Source organism: Rhinopithecus roxellana, chromosome 21 (assembly GCF_007565055.1).
Source record: "Rhinopithecus roxellana isolate Shanxi Qingling chromosome 21, ASM756505v1, whole genome shotgun sequence".
NCBI classification, from domain to species: domain Eukaryota; kingdom Metazoa; phylum Chordata; class Mammalia; order Primates; family Cercopithecidae; genus Rhinopithecus; species Rhinopithecus roxellana.
Genome location: NC_044569.1, coordinates 9,963,248 through 9,983,057, shown reverse-complemented (window position 1 = coordinate 9,983,057; position 19,810 = coordinate 9,963,248). Strand labels below are relative to the sequence as shown.

At 43.9% G+C, this 19,810-nt stretch overlaps 1 protein-coding gene across 3 annotated transcripts in view; it reads left to right on the top strand.

Moving 5' to 3' along the window:
* The window catches only part of PTPRM (protein tyrosine phosphatase receptor type M), an 848,823-nt gene that overhangs the window by 808,087 nt on the left and 20,926 nt on the right, over nt 1–19,810 (top strand). For all 3 annotated transcript variants that reach the window (XM_030925938.1, XM_030925937.1, XM_030925936.1), the window contains 7 exons: nt 5,014–5,130; nt 9,805–9,959; nt 10,218–10,353; nt 12,013–12,162; nt 13,037–13,210; nt 14,181–14,312; nt 18,434–18,559. In XM_030925938.1, coding sequence (XP_030781798.1) covers nt 5,014–5,130; nt 9,805–9,959; nt 10,218–10,353; nt 12,013–12,162; nt 13,037–13,210; nt 14,181–14,312; nt 18,434–18,559 — 990 coding nt within the window. The remainder of the gene's footprint in view (nt 1–5,013; nt 5,131–9,804; nt 9,960–10,217; nt 10,354–12,012; nt 12,163–13,036; nt 13,211–14,180; nt 14,313–18,433; nt 18,560–19,810) is intronic.

The window sequence follows — 19,810 nt, the reverse complement described above, 5'->3', positions numbered from 1 at the left end:
CCAAGGGAGTCTCATGCCCGCTTCACTTTGATAACAGCTGCTGTAGTCATGTCAAATGCCCTGAAGGTTACAGTCACGTGCTGGCAGCCTCGGGAGCCACAGCTCTGGCCCCTAGTCATCCTCTGACTTTAATTTACCTGGATATTATCTGGGCTGCTGGTTTAAAATGACCCACCTCAAAGATCTTTTTTCAGGATGTTAGAAATCCTGGAGTTATAGCGCTTTCTGTGCTGTTTCGTGTTTGTGAGTTGTAAAGGCAACAAGGATCACCCCTTTGGAGCAGGGACCATACATCTATTCCTGCCGCCCTCCGGCAGTAATGAGCAGGCGGCAGGGCTCAGGACTGTTAGCCTGATTGATGGTCTGATGGAACCACCGCCAGGGCACTAAGGTAATTAGACGATCGGGTTCCGGACCTTGTTTTCTGGGCTGGAGGCTGCAGCCTTACATGATTAGGATGCGTGGGAGGCGCAACCTCTCCTGGAAGCTGTGCAGATAGCGCTGGGCTGCAGGAGGCAGCCAAGCCAAGCGCACGCTCAGAGCAGGGGAGCCTCCAGTTCCTTGGTTCCTGGGCTCCAACGGGCACCTCCAAACCAGTAGTTCCAGCATCTCTGTATTAAGACCTTAAAGGACAGGAGGCGACTGCGAGCCCCACAGTCTCCAGACATGGAAAGTCTAAATGCAGCAAGAACGAAGCATATTTTGTCTTCCTTTTCCTTTTTTTTCAAGCAAAATAATAACTTGACACAAGTCCAAGCAGTTAAAAAGATACTAAAAGAAACCCAATTTAGAAGGGCGTTTAGTAGGCTGAAAACAGATGTGGCAAACCATTTCGGGATATTCTGGGAGATGAGATGGGGAGGACCGGATTCGAAATGCCTGGGCCGCCTGTTCTGGGTCCGCCCCGCCAGGTGCCTGTGCTTGGGAGGGTCCCTGCCCAGCACGCGTTCTGGAAGGAAGCGGCCCCGCGCCTCCTCCCTCGCAATTACCGCCCGGTCGGAGGCATCCGGGCGGCGCGAAGTCAGCTTCGTGCGGAGCAGTTGAGAGCAGACCGCGTTTTCTTTTCATTGTTCCCTCGCTTCGCTGGGAGAGCCGCGGCACCTGTTCTGCTGCGGAAGCGCGGCCCAAGTTGGAAGCCCTGGCGGCTGCTGCCTGCCGCCGACGCGCGGGGGCGCCCGGCTGCATCCGGCCGCGGGGGGCCAGGAGCCCGAGAGCCTGGAGCTGGGTGCAGGGGACAGCCCGCCCGGGAGGGCTCAGGGTCGGATTTCGGATGGAACCAGAGCTCGCTCCAGGGAGTTGAAGGAGTTGGGAGCGCACCTCCCAATAATTTCAAAGAAACCGAGCTTTCAGTGCATGCAAGGGGCATTTGATTTCCCTGATTTCTGGGCACTGACGCACCCCACTGTCATATTTCTGAAAATTCAAGAACAAGGAGGTTAAAGAGTCTAAATGGAAGACTGGGTGACCATCCAAAATATCATACATCAATTGCATCTTGTAATTAATAAAATCGTTTTTATTAAGATAAATCTTGATAAGGTGTTTTTATTAGATAAGATAAACCTGGTATAACATACGTTGTGGGTGTGTGTGTTTTGTTCAGTTGTCGTTTTCAGAGAAATGAATTTTTAAAGTGCATATTCACCAATAATTATTTTTAAAGTGTGCCTGTATACTATGTATGTAGTTTTATATCTATCCCACTACCTTCTGCTTGCATAACTGAAGTCACAAAAAAGTAAAAGCTAATCCCCCAATATATAGGAGAATCAAGTATGTCCCATATAAGCGTATTTGCTAACTGGCCTCATGAAAGTATGTGCTGGGCACTCTTGAAATGAAATCATTGTTACTGTCAAATTAGACATCTCCACAAATGTACATGATGTGCTCAAACTTACTTTACATCTGGGAAAGGAGAAATTGTAGGTCTCTCTTACTCTGCGATATTTTTGATAGAGCAAAGGTATCCATGATGTAAATTTCTGAGATATTATAGATAAGCCCTTTATAAAGTTACAAATCGTATTCCCATAATGAGGGGGGAAAAGATTCCAAAGAAGACTGAACACTTACTGAGGGCAGGGACCATCATTGTCTCCTGCTCTGCAGTATCTGCAACTCCTAGCATATCTGGTTACGTCTTGCCAAGTAAAGGTAATGAAGCTTCCCTGGAAGGGCCCTGAATCCATGGCCAGAAAGTTTCACAAGGAGGCAGCTAAAATAAGCAGCCACATAGCTTGTGGGGAACATCGGTGCACCTCAGGGGCTTGGCATTCTGGGAGATAATTCTCTCAGCTCATTCCTTTCTTGTAAACTTTCCCAGTCTGGAACTTTCCTTTCTGCACTGCGCCTATCACTCTCTGCATGAAATTCAGTTTTATATGTATACATTGCATATTTAGTGTGTACAGGACACAGCGATCAGGTGTTGCAGGGTTTGCAGAAATAAGCAAAACAACACCCTTTATGTGCTGGCCAGGAATAAGCTTACAGTCAAACAGTGCAAGAAGGGCATCATACCAGGGTCAGAACAAGCGTGTTTCATCAGGGCAGCAAAAAGAGCTCACCTCTATGGAGGAGACTTTGAAGGAGTGCAGCATGTGAGATGTACTTTGAAGAATGCAAAATATCTTCAACTGGGAAGAAATGGATGGCAGGAGAACATTCTAAATAGAAGGAATGGTGCGAGTAGGAGTTTGGATCATGGGGTATGTTTGGCAATCAGGGCAAGCACTTGTCCTTCAACATAAAATATATGTGCATAGAAAAGACAACTATAAAAGATAAGACTGGAAATGTGGTTGGGGCCATATTTTAAAAATGGTTCTTACGTGCCTGGCCAAATAATTTTTATTTAGTTTCAGAAAGTAGTTAGGAGATTCTTGAGCAGAACAAGTAAATGGCATTGGGATTACACATTGAGAGAGTGTTTCTGGTATTGGGATATGTAGAATGCCCATGCAGGGAGACACTAGAGCCTAAATTTAGGATTGTGGCAGAGGGATTAAGAAGTTGGAGGCCGGGCGCGGTGGCTCAAGCCTGTAATCCCAGCACTTTGGGAGGCCGAGATGGGCGGATCACGAGGTCAGGAGATCGAGAACATCCTGGCTAACACGATGAAACCCCGTCTCTAATAAAAAAAAAATACAAAAAACTAGCCGGGCGACGTGGCGGGCGCCTGTAGTCCCAGCTACTCCGGAGGCTGAGGCAGGAGAATGGCGTAAACCCGGGAGGCGGAGTTTGCAGTGAGCTGAGATCAGGCCACTGCACTCCAGCCCGGGTGACAGAGCAAGACTCCGTCTCAAAAAAAAAGAAGAAGTTGGAAAACACACTTTGAGAGCTACTTCAAAGACACTCCTAGCCTTGGCACATGGTTGGGTTTTGGAGAACGAATGGGTTGATTAAGGGAATCAGAGCAGTCACATAGGAAGTCAGGAAGAAAGCAGTGGCTGTGGGGTGAAGAATCCTCTTTTAGACTTATGGTCTTTGAGGTGCTGCTAGGACCTCCAAGGGAAATACTCACAAAAGAAGTTAGAAATCAAATTCAGAAGGCTGGGCACAGTGACCCATGCCTGTAATCCCAACACTTTTCAAGGCCAAGGCAGGAGGATCAACTTGAGGCCAGGAGTTCAAGACCTGGGCAGCACAGCAAGATCCCATTTCTATAAAAAATAAGTAGCTGTGCATGGTGACATGTGCTTGTAGTCCTAGTTACTCAGGAGGCTGAGGAGGGAAGATCGCTTGAGCCCAAGGGCTCAAGATTACAGTGAGCTGTGATCACGCCACTGCGCTCCAGCCTGGATGGCAGAGCAAGACCCTGTCTCTAAAACAGAAAACAAAACAAAAACAAACAAACAAAAAACATTAAATTCAGCACATGGAGAAAGAGGGCTAGAGTTACAGAATAGAAACTCATCCATGGAGGGGCCGGGACAGGAGTAAATGAAAATGCCAGGAATCCTGGGGAAGCAGAAGAGGCCAAGGACAGAGCCTTGAGATGAGATGGTCACATGTTCCTGCCCAGCCTCTGTTCCTGCTCTCCCCTCATCCTGATGTCTAGAAGAACATTCTTACCTAAATACATATATATGTATAAAAATTTATATATAAGTTTATATATATATAAGTATACACACACACACACACAGTTTGCTAGGAGAAGCCAAGTCCATCAAATTTCTTCCATCTGAGATTAGTTAGAGACTTCAGTCAATATGGAAAGAGAATTTCATATTTTAGGAAGTTTTGTTTATTGAATTTACTTATATTAAAATGAATCTGTAGTTCTAATTTGGGAAAATGACATAGCTACTTCCTTCAGAAAAAAATAATTCTAATCTTTAGTGTTCATTCTAATTTTCTGCCCACTCCTCCTAAAATAAAAAGTTTTCAATCACTTTCTGAAACTAGAAGGAATTCAAAAGAAGAGCTAAAATATTACAAACTTCCTTCACAGTTTATTTTTGCAGGCTGTTCTCTGAGTAGAGATGCACAGGAAATGAATGGTTACAGTAACTGGGATGTTTGTGGTAAAAATACAATTTTTTAAACTTAGACCATTTTTCTATGGCTTTACTTCTCCCATAACTGCCATAGCTCACTGCAAGCTACGCCTCCTGGGTTCATGCCATTCCCCTGCCTCAGCCTCCTGAGTAGCTGGGACTACAGGCGCCCGCCATCACACCCAGCTAATATTTTGTAGTTTTAGTAAGAGACGGGGTTTCACCGTGTTAGCCAGGATGGTCTCGATCTCCTGACCTCATGATCTGCCCGTCTCGGCCTCCCAAAGTGCTGGGATTACAGGCGTGAGCCACTGCACCCGGCCCAAATATTGTTTTCTTCTGAGAAGAATAAAAACACAGGTGATCTACAAAAAATAGACCTTGCTCTTGAGTATACAATTAACTTGTGTGTGCAAATTTTATCCTATAAATCATAGTGTGACCATCATTGGAGGAACTCCAAAAAAATCAAACTGTAAACCTGTAATTTATTTTGTGTTTTCTAAAGGTCAAATGCTGCAAATACTGGCCAGATGACACAGAGATCTATAAAGACATTAAAGTTACCCTAATAGAAACAGAACTACTGGCAGAATATGTGATAAGAACATTTGCTGTTGAAAAGGTAAGTTTTCATACAGCTTTTAAAAGCTATGGTCAGACACTCATGGTACCATACTAGCCTCATTAACTTATCTAGGATACTTTACACATGCTTATATCCAAATGCAGGTAGGCTCTATCCGATGGTTTCTCAAGATTGCATCTTGCCCTCTGATTCTATAGTAGTTCAGTCCCATCTTTAAAACAAATCATTCTCATTCATAAAATCTATATTTTGCGAGTAAACCAAAAGTTAATGTCTATTTCTTTATTTTCTTTCCCTGGTTGATATTGTTCTGCCCGTCTCTCTTCCTTTGTTCACAGAACAAAGTTTGTTAAATTTTGATAAATGTCCTTCCAGTTTGGTAAATTTCCTTCATGGTGTATGTCCATATTCATTTCCCAGTAGGGAGTTAGTATCAGTGTTGAGACACAGGTCCTAACTCCTCCTGGAATCCCTCACTTCCTTGTGGCTTTCCAAAGCTCTGGTTTAATGTGGACTGATGGATTTTCCAGGTGGAAGCGACCTACCTGGAAACCTAAGTGACTGATCTCCATTAGACATGGGACACTCTTGCATGAACCAGCGCATTCATTCATGCTCACTCCCATACTGGTTCTCCCCTTTTGTAGTCACTGGTGTTGGGTCGGTGAATGCTCTGCTTTGGTTCTGCCCTGCCTCATCCCATGTGCATGGATGGGGCTTCTTCTCTGGGAAGCACTGTAGGGCATAACAGGGAATTTCCTTATTCCCCCTCTTTCTGCTGACATAGGGAGGGGCCGGAGGTGAAGCAAACTGCAGTCCATCCAGAGAAGTGTCACAGGTAGGCTCTGGGGAAAGTGGAGGTGATGTGGCTAAGAAACACTCTGCCTTCCAAAGATCCACAGACTTTTCTATCTAGAGTTGATTCTCCATAACTGAGCCCTGCACAGCTGCCCTGGACTTAGGGATCTTGGTGTGAATTTGTTCAGCTTATATTCATGTAATAGTAGCAGGTCTTCTTGGAAGACCTGGGTTGTAGGCAGATTGCTAGGGAATTGGATGTTGGCCTTCCTCTCCACTCTGTATTCTCACTGCATCTAAATGCGCTTTTTAGATGAACAAGACCAGTTTTAAGAAATCAAGGAAATTGCAACATCTGCTTATTGGCTAATTTAGTCTGATGTTTTGAACTACCTTTCCTGGTTTGCAGATCCAAATTTGTCATAGAATCACAAAGCTGGAAAGACTTTATTTTAATCTGTTTCTCATACTATTTAGCATTTTTTTTCTTAGCCTATCTTTTTTAATAAGCAGGCAGAAAGCTTGGAGACTTCAAAGAATGAGGAGTTCTGGTTGACTCAATTCTTCAAGTTCTGAACCTCACACTTTGATGTCAATTTTCTCCTTCTTAGGCAGGATTGGAAAAAAAACACATGGAGGATTTTTGTATGGCTGTTGGCAAGAGCACTCATGAATAACTGCATTAAAACAGCGATAAAAGACCCTCAATATTTTTTTCTTTAAAAAAGTCACCCAAAAGCCATCACTTAAACATGGAGTTTTTTGAACAATAGTCAGCTCTCTAATAAGCTGAAAATGCATCTCTGTAGCTAAAGGAAGGGTTTGTTTGTTTCTTTGCTCTTTTTTTTTATCAACCTCTTATTGTACTCTCCCAAATTCCCAGCTGCACAGAAATGTGTCTGAAATATCCAGTTATTTTAGTTGCTAGACACCCAATGAAGAGGTGGTGAAGGGAAGAGAAGGAAGAAGGAGCTTGTTAATGCATTTGGGGAAATCAAAATGACATGTTAGTGATTTTCTAACTGGGCAATTGGAATCTTTAAGGAAAACAAATCATTAGTACTTTTGTAGAACATTTCTTGTAGGTTTTAAACTTTCTCATTAGAAAGGGAAGAAAAAAACGGGTAAGCATGTACTCTGAGATGCCTGCAATTCTGATTCTATTTTGAGAGCATGTTGCATCAAGGGACCTAAAGGTGAAAATGGATTTGGGCTCTGCTCTGCAAAACAAGCAGACGCAATGCACTTTGGAACTCATGAATTCCTGCTTTGCATCTGATTGTTGTCTTTTGTTTCCCACATAGCTGATGATTCCAAGCTAAACAGATTTTAAATAATGTGCAGTACCCAGAGTGTGAGAAGGAAGACACCCCTGAAGTCTCCATGGATTTAGGCTGTCTGGTGAATCTATCCCTGCCTATCCTGGGAGAAACAAAGTTGACAGTGGTCACTGATTTCTCGCTACCCAGGAGCTGCCTAGGATTCAGAGAGGGCATGAGAAGATGATCCTCCTGTCTCCAAGACAGAACATGTACTATACAAGACAGAACATGACTCTTTATTTCACAAGTATTTCTTAAGCACCCACTTTGGGCCAGGGACTATTGTATGACTTGGTTCAAAATTAAGTGACTACCTGGGTGTGGTGGCTCATGCCTGTTAATCTCCACACTTTGGGAGGCTGAGGCTAAAGGATCGCTTTAACCTGAGAGTTCAAGACTGCAGTGAACCATGATTATGCCATTGCACTGCAGCCTGGGCAACAGAATGAGACCCTGTCTTGGAAAAAAAAAAAAAAATTAAGTGACTCTCACATTTTTATATATAACATTCATGCTTTTTATAATGAAAAATCAGGAAGCAATAGTATCAAATTGGGAGGTATTTGGGCTGTGACCACTGATACCAGCTATCATGTTCTTCCCCAAATGTGTTACATTCCAAAGCAGATAAAAGGAGACACTGCTGTGTCAATGAACAAGAATGAAAGCTGGATCAGAAGCAATTTCCTTTGCCACTCTTGTCAACAGCAAACATATTCAAGGGTGGAGGTTTAATTTTGAGAAATGTTTTGTACATTCCAGAAACTGATATTTACCTTGCTCAGAAAAAGAGTCTTAGATTAGTTGAGAGCTGTAGTTCAGGACTTGAGGATGCTGGAACTGAAATCTAACAAAGCTAGAAAGAGAAGCACAGCCCATGCTCCCACTACCCAAAAAACCCCACTAGGATATGGAGAAAGATAGGCCCTTTTTTCCCCTTTGGAATAAAATATTTATCGTCAGTGAGCTGTCCCAGTTTATATATGGGAATGCATACCACCAAAATAGATCACTCCTACCTGGGTCATCATGCAGAAAGCTGGGGGAGCTATTTAGGGGTTTGGAGGCTGACAGAGGCTCAGCTGTATGTTTTCTAATGGAGACCTTGGGACTGGCAAATGTTCCCTTGGTTTTAGTAATAAGGAATTTGGGCTCCTAACGACCTAATCAGACTACTCTGGGATCACAGAGCCTATTTAGCAGACGACAATATTGATTTGCATTTGTGAATCCCTGACTGCTTAATTCCTTAATGCTTAAACTCTGGTCAAGAATTGCATTTTCACAGAGAAATAAAGCTTCAGCATTTATGGGTTATCAAATGAAGACATATTAACACGTGGGTGCCAAGCAAGTCTGCAGTTGTTTGCTCTTCTGGTCTTTCAAAGCACATAAAAATTCTGAATTTCTTCTTTGCTCACTAAGTATGTGTGAACAATGATTAATGGTGAAAGTGATAAGGCTAATGAGTGTTTACTTTTAAGAGACAATAAAACCATATGCAGAAGTGGTTCAGAAAAGGATCACGGAATGAGGGAAGGAGGAAAGTCCAATTTGATCCTAGATGTACATGCAGAGTTGATTCTGGTTTTGTTTTCAAAGCAGTCTCTTGCTTTAAAACACAGTCTTAATATATAGGCTCATACTTAGAAAACAAAATTGACAGGTATAAATTACCTTAATTATTCTCAAAACAAAAGTAAATTAAAACCAAAAGCAAACTATAAAGTCTCTTTCTTTCTGCCTTCACTACAGTTGAGCAGCAGGCAACTCCCCTCAATTTACTGACCTAGCATAGAATTCCAGCAAAAATACCTTTCAATTCCCATAGTATATATTGGCTTACATGCCTGTTTGCCACAAGCAGATTGTGATGGCCACTCAAAAACATACTTCTGTAGCCCTAGCACCTCACATAATGCCTGGGGCAGTGTAATCACTCAGATTGCCAGCGATTGGATGAATGGGTAAAATATTTACTCACATTAAAAAGAGAAACCTAACAAACAGAGCTGTAAATGCAAATGAGTTCTCTGACCTGTCTAGTTAGAAAGGTGTCCTCATTCATTCCTCCTGCAAGCATCATGTGAGCATACTCAGTGAGTGTGCACCACTCCAGTCCCTGCTGTGAGAGGTTCCAGGATGCCGGAAAGCCCCAACACAGAGTTGGTATTGAGCACACAGATATCCTTTAATTCCTTCAGGCCCCTCTTCTGTGCCTCTTTCTCTACAGACTCTCACCTCACCAGACACCGTGTGATCTAAGTGAGACAAACCTTTAACATAGTCTACTTTTTAGAAAGGAATTTCAAACAACCCAACCAATTCATCCATTTGCTGGAATTACACCTAAAAATTAGCATTTTCCCCAAACATCATCCCCCTTTCATGCCCAGCCATCTTCCTAAGGGTACAGTGCCTTCCACGTTGTGTGTAAGATCTAAGGATGGCCTCCTTCCCCAGCAGTCCGCTGTTTCCTGGCCCTAGACTTGCTACGTGGGGACTGTTTCCACTCCCCCAGCTATCCCTGCTCATTTGTGGTTTGTTTTCCCTTGTTCTCTTCCTTGTTGTGGCTAACCAACTACTGCAGAGAGGTGTGCATGAAATCCGAGAGATCAGACAGTTTCACTTCACTGGCTGGCCGGATCATGGGGTCCCCTACCATGCCACTGGCCTGCTGGGATTCGTGCGGCAAGTCAAGTCCAAGAGCCCACCCAATGCAGGTCCACTGGTGGTGCACTGCAGGTAAGCAGAGCTCCAGAGCCTCTTAAAGGAACCGCAGTGGGTGATGGGTGCAGGGCCACCTTTGCGGATGAAGAGTATGTTTTAGAACTTCAGAGTGGTGGTGGTTGCACATTTTGGGAGCACTAAATGCCACTGGAGTGTACCTTTTTAGAGGTTTAATTTTGTATTATGTAAATTTCACCTTGATAAAATATTTAAACAGCAGCAGCAGCAGTGTGGTCCTTCTTCATCCACTGACAGACCCCCCTTTTCATTCAGTGCTGGTGCAGGGAGGACTGGTTGTTTCATCGTCATTGATATCATGTTGGACATGGCTGAAAGGGAAGGGGTCGTCGACATCTACAACTGCGTCAGGGAGCTGCGGTCACGGAGGGTGAACATGGTGCAAACAGAGGTACTCCCGCTCATCACCTAGCCTGGGGCCTTGGTCCCTGGGGTCTCTCCTGCATCTCCTGCAGGGCCAAGGGCACAAGGAATCCAGGCAATTACCTGTTCAAGTGATCTACCTGGCATTCCCTGTTCCTTCCCTCCCTCCCTCCCTCTGTTCCTCCTTTTTGTTTTTCCTTTCATAAACAAACCAAACAAACCCAGGAGTTTTCCAGGTAACAGAATCAAGAGCCCAAACTTGCACATTTTTTCTGTGTTAAGGGACCCAAAAAAGTCTCTGTTAAGTGCTCAGACTTTCAATACCATTGCCTTTTATTCTGTCTTTTAAACTAGCTGGTAACCAGAGCAAGACCGCTCCTGAGAATAGTGCCTGAAGCGTTATCTCGGTGCACTTTGTTCTTCTCCCGGGGTCCTGGGAAGAACAGAAGCCTCCTGACCCTAAAAATTCTGCCCAGTGTCTGGCGTCATGGGGATTTGCCCATTTTGTGAAGTACTCTATATGTTTATACTAACTAGTAACTCTGTAAGTGGAAGTTTAAGGTATATGAGGAATTTCCATTTTTCCAAAAGCAGTATCCCATCCTGCTCTTAGGACATTCATATATTTTTACTCATAGCTGATTGTTTTAAGTAGGCGTCATACCCATCACCTGGAAAATGATTCATGAAGTGAAGAAGTAAGAACCCCTTACATTTAGATTGTGCATTTAAGTTTATGAAAGCCTCTGGGAAACCTAATCCCATTTTTTTAGCTAACATAAAAATAACAGAAACTGTAAATGCTGCTTTCATGGGCTCTTTTCCTTAGAAAGGGGATACTGTGTTTGAAAGATAATCATAATAATTTATCTTTTAATATACTTTATAGTTAATCAAATGTTGCCACTCCCATTTCTCACTTGGCTCTTCTTCTTTCAGGTATTTAGTGGTAGTATGCTGTTTTTGGGAATCAGTCTGTTGGAGAAGAGGTTGCTGGAAAAAAAAGTCCCATTTATGTATAGAAATCAACCAAATTAGCTGTAATAAGAGGCTTTTTAAACTTTTCATATAACTAAAGATTAATAATAAATATGATAAGACTCTAACAATGAATTTTAAGAAAAGTCAGTGACAAATCAGTTAGAGGCCCTGTGTTTATTTACACTGCGTACTCATTGAACATATATATGAGAACAGCTCTCTGTACCTCTAAGAGCTTTCATAATCATCATATTAACTTTTATGTTCTGAAATAAGAACTTCTAAGCACTTTCACGTTCTGAATTAAGAACTTTAGAACTTTTTGTCTTCATAGTAATGCCAAGTTTTTCTGGACCTTCTTTGCACTATTGTTTTGATCAGCAAATCCTACCATAGATAAAATTCTGCTCATTCCTCATGTGGACTACTGAGTTCCAAGTGAGTAGGATCAGAATGACAGAGGTCTTTAGCCACAGTTTTCATGGTGCCGCAGTGCGTGTGGTGGTTTGTATTGGGTCTGATTGGTTGTAATCCATCTGTATAATATTTGGCATTGTGACCCAGTCTCCTAGCACTTGAGCCCTTGGACCGTGTTTCTCTCTGGAGGAATTGTCTCCACTCTCTCGATGATGTGAGGCTAAAATTGATAGTGTCTGTCCTCCTTCTCTGGTTCTCTAAAGTTAGGAACTTGTTCCGTCCCCTCCAGGAGCAGTATGTGTTTATCCACGATGCAATCCTGGAAGCCTGTCTTTGCGGGGACACCTCTGTGCCTGCTTCCCAAGTTAGGTCTCTGTATTATGACATGAACAAACTGGATCCACAGACAAACTCGAGCCAGATTAAAGAGGAATTCCGGGTAAGTGATGCCCAAGGCAGGGGCACTGCACGGTGACTTGCTCCTCAAGAAGGATTTCAAGGTCAGCACCTGAGTCAGCCCTTGAATCACAAGGTTCCTCGGCCTCCAGCACTGTTGGCATTCAGGGCTGGGTAACCTTTGTTGGCATGTGCTGTTCTACAGGATGTTTAGCAGCAACCCAGAGCTCTACCCAAGAGACGTCTATGGCATCACCACCACACAAAAACACGTGTAGACATTGCCAGGTGTCCCCGCAGTGGACAGAAATACCTGGTTGAGAACCACTAGTCTAACAGCCATTTCCACCCCTCCCGTCTGAAAGCAGACATGGAGTAGTCCCCAACACCATGGCTCGTTGTCCACAGCATAGCCATGCGCAGTCACACCACGGAAGTGTGTGTTAGGAAGACTTTCCAACCAAGGACTCTCCATTGTATTCCTCACATTTGCGTTTTGTCTAGATATACCTGACTCAAGGCCAGACTCTTCCCCCGTCTCTGACCTCCCAAATCCCCAGATGTCCCACTCCACTGGAACTTGAGGGCTCTTAATCGTAGGGACCCACAGTGGCCCATATGTCTCTGCCTCTGACCCCTGTGTCTGATGGGCACTGTCCGTGGACAAAATCCAAGGAGCGGAAGAAATCCAACTCGAACTGGGGAGTTCTGCGGACGAAGGGGAGGGCTGCGGAGGGGAGGGGAGGGCTGCGGAGGGAAGGGGAGGGCTGCGGAGGGGAGGGGAGGGCTAGGGCTGCGGAGAAGAGGGGACCGTCTTGCAGTCAGCCACAGGAAGTTTGCATCTTTCCAGAACTGCAAGTGAGAGGAGTCTGCTGCCAAGTCTTCTTGTCCTCACGTGCCTTTCTTTTCTCACGTAGACCCTAAACATGGTGACGCCAACGCTGCGAGTGGAGGACTGCAGCATCGCGCTGTTGCCCCGGAACCATGAGAAAAACCGGTGCATGGACATCCTGCCCCCGGACCGCTGCCTGCCCTTCCTCATCACCATCGATGGGGAGAGCAGCAACTACATCAACGCTGCCCTCATGGACGTGAGTGCCCTGCTTCACGCTCGGGCCCGAGGCTGGGGTGACTGGACTGGGGAGACTGCAGAACAGGCGTGGGTCTTCCCCTTCTGCTCACCAGCCCTTTTGTTTTTTAAGACACAAACTTTTGTTTCCAACAAAAAAATAGATTTCAGATTCCACGTATGTTTTTGTGTCAGGGATGATATCCTTGGTTTCTCAGGGACCACCAGGCCAGAAGTATCGGTAAATGCAACATGGCACAGTTGCCCTCTGAGCGCTGAGATTTTTAACCTGCTGAGCGGGGAGCAGGGGACAGCTGTGAAGTCACCATGGCAGGAAAATGGGTTAATCGGTTTGCAGCATTATCTTAGTTCATTTTCCTGTAATTTAGCCTGTAGTTAACATAGGGGAAAGCACAACTCATTACTTCCCATCAGTCTGTTTACTTGTTGCTATTCAGTTGATGGAAAGAGTGAATGGGTGTGTTCTGTGCTAACGCGGAAATTTTAATTCTATTGGTGTCATATCATAAAAGGTACCTAAACTTTTTTGAAGCTCTTCAGAGCTGTAAAAATAGTAGATGTATTCTTTATGGCAGAAATAAGAACACTGTCACACATACAAATTGCTAGCAAACAAGTTTTAGAAAAAGCAGAACTTTTAATTATGTGTAATTTTAAAAGTAAAGTTAAATTTTCTCCATCAAGATAATTATGTATAGATTCAATATTGCCGCTCTACCAGAAATTTTCTAAAAATTGATAAGAGATACTAATTAAGTTTTCTTGGTATCAAAGTAAGACTTTTATCACTCTTATTCTGCAGAGAAGTTTATATTTAGTCTATGTTGGTGCTGACAATGGTGACAGAATTCAACAACTGTTAAACATGTTCAGTGTTTTGTGCCACAAGTTTCCTTCTGCATGAAATAACTTAGCTTCTTCTCCTCCCATTTTCCTGAGTATATCTGGAGCATTCTTGTTTGTGTTTGCAGAGCTATAAACAGCCTTCAGCTTTTATAGTCACCCAGCATCCTTTGCCAAACACAGTGAAAGACTTTTGGAGACTGGTCCTGGATTATCACTGCACATCCGTAGTTATGCTAAATGATGTGGATCCTGCCCAGGTGAGACCCAGACTTCTTACAGTCAGAGCTAGTGCCAGGGGGGTCAAGTTTGTTTGCACCTGAGAAGTGCAGGCCCTGGTGCCAGGTCTCAAGTGCCAGTTGAAGTTGAGAACTGGGGATGCTGAACACAAAGGTAAAAATCAGACGGAATTAGGGGTTAGAAAGTCAGTTGAAACCAGAAATACAGGCGGAAATCATAGATGGTTGAGGTGACAGGGCAAGACAGGGCCAAAAGTTGAGCTGTTCCTGAAAGATGGAAATATCCACTGGAGGTTGACAAGGTCGCAGACCGAGTCAGGGCTCAGCAGGAACCTGAACATCACAGAGCCAAAGCAGAGCAAGCAAACCAGAGGACAGTGGAGAAGGGAAGATAGCATTTGACACAGCCCCTGATCCCATTCCTGGAGCAACTGTGTGCTTCCTGGCACAGCTCACTGGGAGCCTACAGGTAGAGATTGTCATGCAGGGTGACAGTGTTGGGATGACAGCGGAGACAGGCAAGCAATTTTAAGGCACAGCAATTAGTTTTCTCGATGCTTTGGTAAAGATATTAAAAAGAAATTATACTGGGACTTGGAGATAAGAGAAGTTTGGAATGATAAATGGGGCTTTTGCATAGTTACTGTTAAACATTAAAGAGAAAGAATTGGACAGTGATGACTCAATGGTAGTAATAGGGTTAGACACATTTTCTTGAAGCAGGTTGTCAGGCAAGCATTAGTGCAGTGGCCCTTTAGGAGATGAATTCATTGTTTTGGGATGTGCCTATACCAGTCATAGACAACCATCATGACAGTAGGCATTATGGGAAGTTTGACCTTAGCGTGTTTTAAGAAACAACTTGTTCTGGACCTGAATTAATTTCCTGTCCAGTAGACACAAATTCTTTCTTTTTCTTAAAAACAAACAAAAACAAAAAAAAAAAGGTCTGAAGCATTTCAGCATCCCAACTGGACATCATGGCCAAATTTTTCCTTCCTACAATCTATTTTCTTGCCATCATCCAACCGTAAATGGCATGGACATTCAATTCAGTTCTGTAAGGTTTTTAATTATGTCTGAGGCACTGCATTATATTGTCAAAGCTCTCGCCTGAAAGCTGGTTAATGAAATAATGATGATAATCTTTGTTCTTATCCAGTCCTTTTGGCTTAAGAAGCTTAAATATTTTAAAACTCTTCCCCACTGATGCTCTGAGAAGGTTAGCTTACGGCCATTTATAAAGACAAGTAGACACCATGGCTTGGGAAGCTTCGAAGACCCAACTCAACATAGAACCAAGTGTCCTGATTTTCTAACTTAGAGTGGCATGGCTGAAATTTCACCGATTCTGGAGTCTTAAGTCACAGACACTTACAGAATAAGGGACTTCTTCCTTATTTAGAATCATTATGGTTTTTTTCTTCATGTGAATCCTGAAATGTGGAGATATTTTTGTTCATATTAGTGAACAAGACATCAGTGATTCTAGTGTGTTCTTTTTGAACAACTGCACTGGAATTCTAAAGCCGCATTCTAAACCCGAACTATCTGGACTCAAACCAAGCCTTGGCTGGCTCATGGGTAAGAGAGACAAAAAGACTGCAGTTCTATTCAGCAGACAGAGCTGATTTTCAGAGTGAGAGAAAAGAGGCTCCTGGGATTCAGTCTTTTAGCCAACACTAAACTGAGCATTTGAATGTAAAGGCTTTGCAATTCTACAAGAATAGCACTCAACAATTTTAAGTATTTATAGGTCCAGTTCACGGACGTGTTATGCACCATTTAATCCATTTTCTACATGGTTTACTTGGGCAGAGCATAGAATGCAACGTGCCAAGAGGCGCCTGCACAAGCTGCGTCACTCATATTTCTTTGGTGTAAGTGGCAAGCTTTTGGTCAGGAGCTTGAACGAAGAAAGCAAGCAGAAAGCAGAGTTCAGGCAGTAGAAAGTTCAGGCAGTAGAAAAATGGGCAGAACAGTTCAAATGTGCATGTTACAGCTTTTATAAATATCTTGGCTTACCATCATAATGCCTGTTAATTTTAACAGTGGGTACCGTTGGGCGTCAAAAAGAAAAGAAACATCAGCATGCTATTATTTGACAAGGCAGTTTTATAACTTGTCACCAGGAAGTGCTGGTGAGGAAGGAAATATTTCATGGAAGCATTATTTAAAAATAAATAAATGTAATTTTTAAAATACTATCAGCTTAGCTAACATAAAAAGCACCCTTGGTTACCCTACTTTCATTCTTACTTATAAAATCCCACCTTAACTGTTCTGTGATGGAGAGGGAGATATTGCCATTTCGGCTGACCTACTGCTCACTGAAAACTATCCTGCAATCTTGGGTATAAATCAACCTTAGCAACCTTTGACAATGAGATTTTAGATCCTTTGGAAAATAGAAATCATCTAGAAATTCAACCAGTGGATCCTCCTTTTCTGACACATCATTCTGCATAAAATTAGGTGATTGTCTTCCTCTGCTCTTGGCCCAGTATAGAAACAGGTTATATAATAAAGTAGTTCTCTCCTTGCCTTTCCATAGGCCACCTGTCCCTCAGCTAAATCAGAAAGATAAAACTTAGATGCGGCTGTGCACGGTGGCTCACACCTGTAATCCCAGCACTTTGGGAGACCAAGGTGGGCGGATCATGAGGTCAAGAGATCGAGACCATCCTGGCCAACATGGTGAAACCCCCTCTCTAGTAAAGATACAAAAATTAGCCAGGCATGGTGGCGCATGCCAGTAGTCCCAACTACTCAGGAGGCTGAGGCAGAAGAATCGCTTGAACCCGGGAGGTTGCGGTGAGCCGAGATCATATCACTGCACTCCAGCCTGGCAACAAAGCGAGCTTGTGTCTCAAAAAAAAAAAAAAAAAAAAGGTTGATGCTACTTTAAAAAAGTCATAGGAATAAGAAGTCCCTGTAATTTCAAACTTTAAATGCCTATTAAGGTTTCGGGGCTTTAAGAAGGGTTTTTGAAGAGAAAAATCTTAGCAGTTCTTCCTTCCTGACTGTTTCCAAGGGTAGGAATTTTGTGGGGTGCTAGCTAATAAGCACCTTCATAAGCCACCATGCCCAGCACCACTCCTACTGCACTGAGTTGTGCATTTACATTCATGCAAAAGTTCTAGTTACTCAGTATCAACAATAGCTAGAGTTTGAGGCTCTAGGAAATTGCTTTTTTAATTAGGCTACTTCCAGGTAAGACAGCAAAGCATTTACTCTTATTACAACAGATTTGCTAGATCCGAGCTGCGAGGGTTTGGACTGGAACATAAAAATGCAACCCAACAATGTCATCAGTTCCAAACCTTGTCACAAAATAGCCTTATTCCCAATAGTGGTTATAAAATTCACTCGCAGTTCCAGCCAGCAGAGTGCAGTCCCCGCCAGCAGAGCGTGGAGATCTGGGCATTAAGACTTGTATAGACATCTTGAGTACCTTACATCCTGGGGTAGCACCTGGTGCCTCTCCCTGGGGCCTGATGAGAGTTCCTTTCACCATGCAAAAGGGGACATGGCGACTGCCATTCACATGACCTCATAGGAAAGCAGAATTACTCATGGCTAAAAGGTGCTTTCTGAGAAAATGAAGGAAAAGTCCCAGGAAAAGGACAGGTGGAGTTGAGGAATCAGCCAGCAAGGAAGTCCAAAAGCCCGCATTGCTGGGAGGAGAAGAGAGAAAGAAAAGAAAACAAAGGGAGTCAGTGAGGTCTTCAGAATTCCTGAATGATGTCTCCAAACACAGCATCCCACATCTGTAATCCCAGCCATCTGAGAGGCCGAGGCAGGAGGATCACTGGAGAAGAGGGATTCAAGACCAGCCTGGGCAACGTAACGAGATCCCTGTCTCTCCAAAAATACAAAAATTAGCCAGGCATGGTAGCACACACCTGTGGCCCCAGCTACCTGAGAGGTTTAGGGGCAAGAGTTGCTTGAGTCCAGGAGTTCAAGGCTGCAGTGAGCCATGATCACACCACTGCACTCCAGCTGGGGAGACAGAGCAAGACCCTATCTCTTAGGAAAAAAAAAAAAAAAAGATTACTGAATGTCAGTACTAACCTTATCCAAACTGTTAGGAGTAAATTTCCTCTTTTAATTAACCCTGTGTTTATATGTTTTGAATTCAGTTGTGTCCACAGTACTGGCCAGAAAACGGAGTACACAGACACGGCCCCATCCAGGTGGAATTTGTCTCTGCTGACCTAGAAGAGGACATCATCAGCAGGATATTCCGTATTTACAATGCAGCCAGAGTAAGAGACAGGCCCATCATGCCTGTGATTATGGCTTCATTTATTTTCTCACTCATTGAATATTTAGAGTACTTACTCTATGTCAGTCACTGTTCCAGGAGTTTGGAATATGTCAGTGAACCAAAAAACTACAAATTCCTGACCTTACGGAGCTTACGTTATAACGGGAGCAGTATTTAGAAAGTAATGATACTTATTAAAGCATAGCAAGGCAGACTTTATTCAAGACCATCATGATAGTTGCAGGGACCCCTGTCACAGGACTTTGCAGCGGATGAGAGAGAGTGGGCTTGACTCCGAGTATGGCATGGGCAGGCAGGAATTTATAGCCAACAGGCAGGGTGGGGGTCAGTGGATGGAAAATTACTAAGGGGAGGCATCAAGAGTAAGGGGGGTTCTGGCTAAACTGACCTAACAGGATTCTGGCTGAAGGCAGGCCCTCAGCTGTCAGGCTGAACACATACCTGGGGAATGGTGGAGGATGAGGAACCTGATCAGATATCAAATATGATCAGACATTGAGGGTGGGTGGTTCTTGCCATGGTGACTTAGCAGAAATTGCTAAAACTGGATTTTACAAGGAAGTTCATGGACGGGCCTAGGAGAAGGTTCAGGAGACTGGCGAAAGTTTGGTCAAGCAAAGAATTATTGTCAGAAATCAGACAATAAATAACAGATACAATAACAGATGCAGTAAGTGAGGAAGTGACAAATTCTACAGGAAAGTCAGTAGGGGGGTTAGAAAATGCTATGGCCTTGCACAGCGGAAGCACGCTCTGTTGTTAGCACGTGTGCCCTGTGAGCCAAGACGGAGGAGGCCAGAGAGCACTGAGGCTCTCTGGGGAGGCAGCTTCCTAGGCAGAAGGAAGGTTCAGTGCAGAGGCCCCAAGATATGTTCCCCAATGTGAGTGCCAGGACAGCAAGGAGGTGGCGGGGCCCAGGCTCAGTGAGCAGAGGCAAGAGTAGCTGATTGGGAGTGAGCAGTTCACCTGGAAGGACAGTGGCTTGGGGGCCCCGGGTCGAAGGGCCTGGCAGTCACTGTCAGCATTTGGGCTTTTGCTTTGAAGGAAGTAAGGAGCCATTACAGAGTTTTGAGTGCAAGAATCCAGTAGTGTAATTTGCATTTTAAAAGGAGCACTCTGGCACCTGTGTTGAGAACAGACTGGAGGAGAGAGGCATCAGGAGGCTGCTGGGATAATCCCTGTGAGAAATGACAGGATGAGAGAGGAGATCATGGTGAGACGGGAGAGA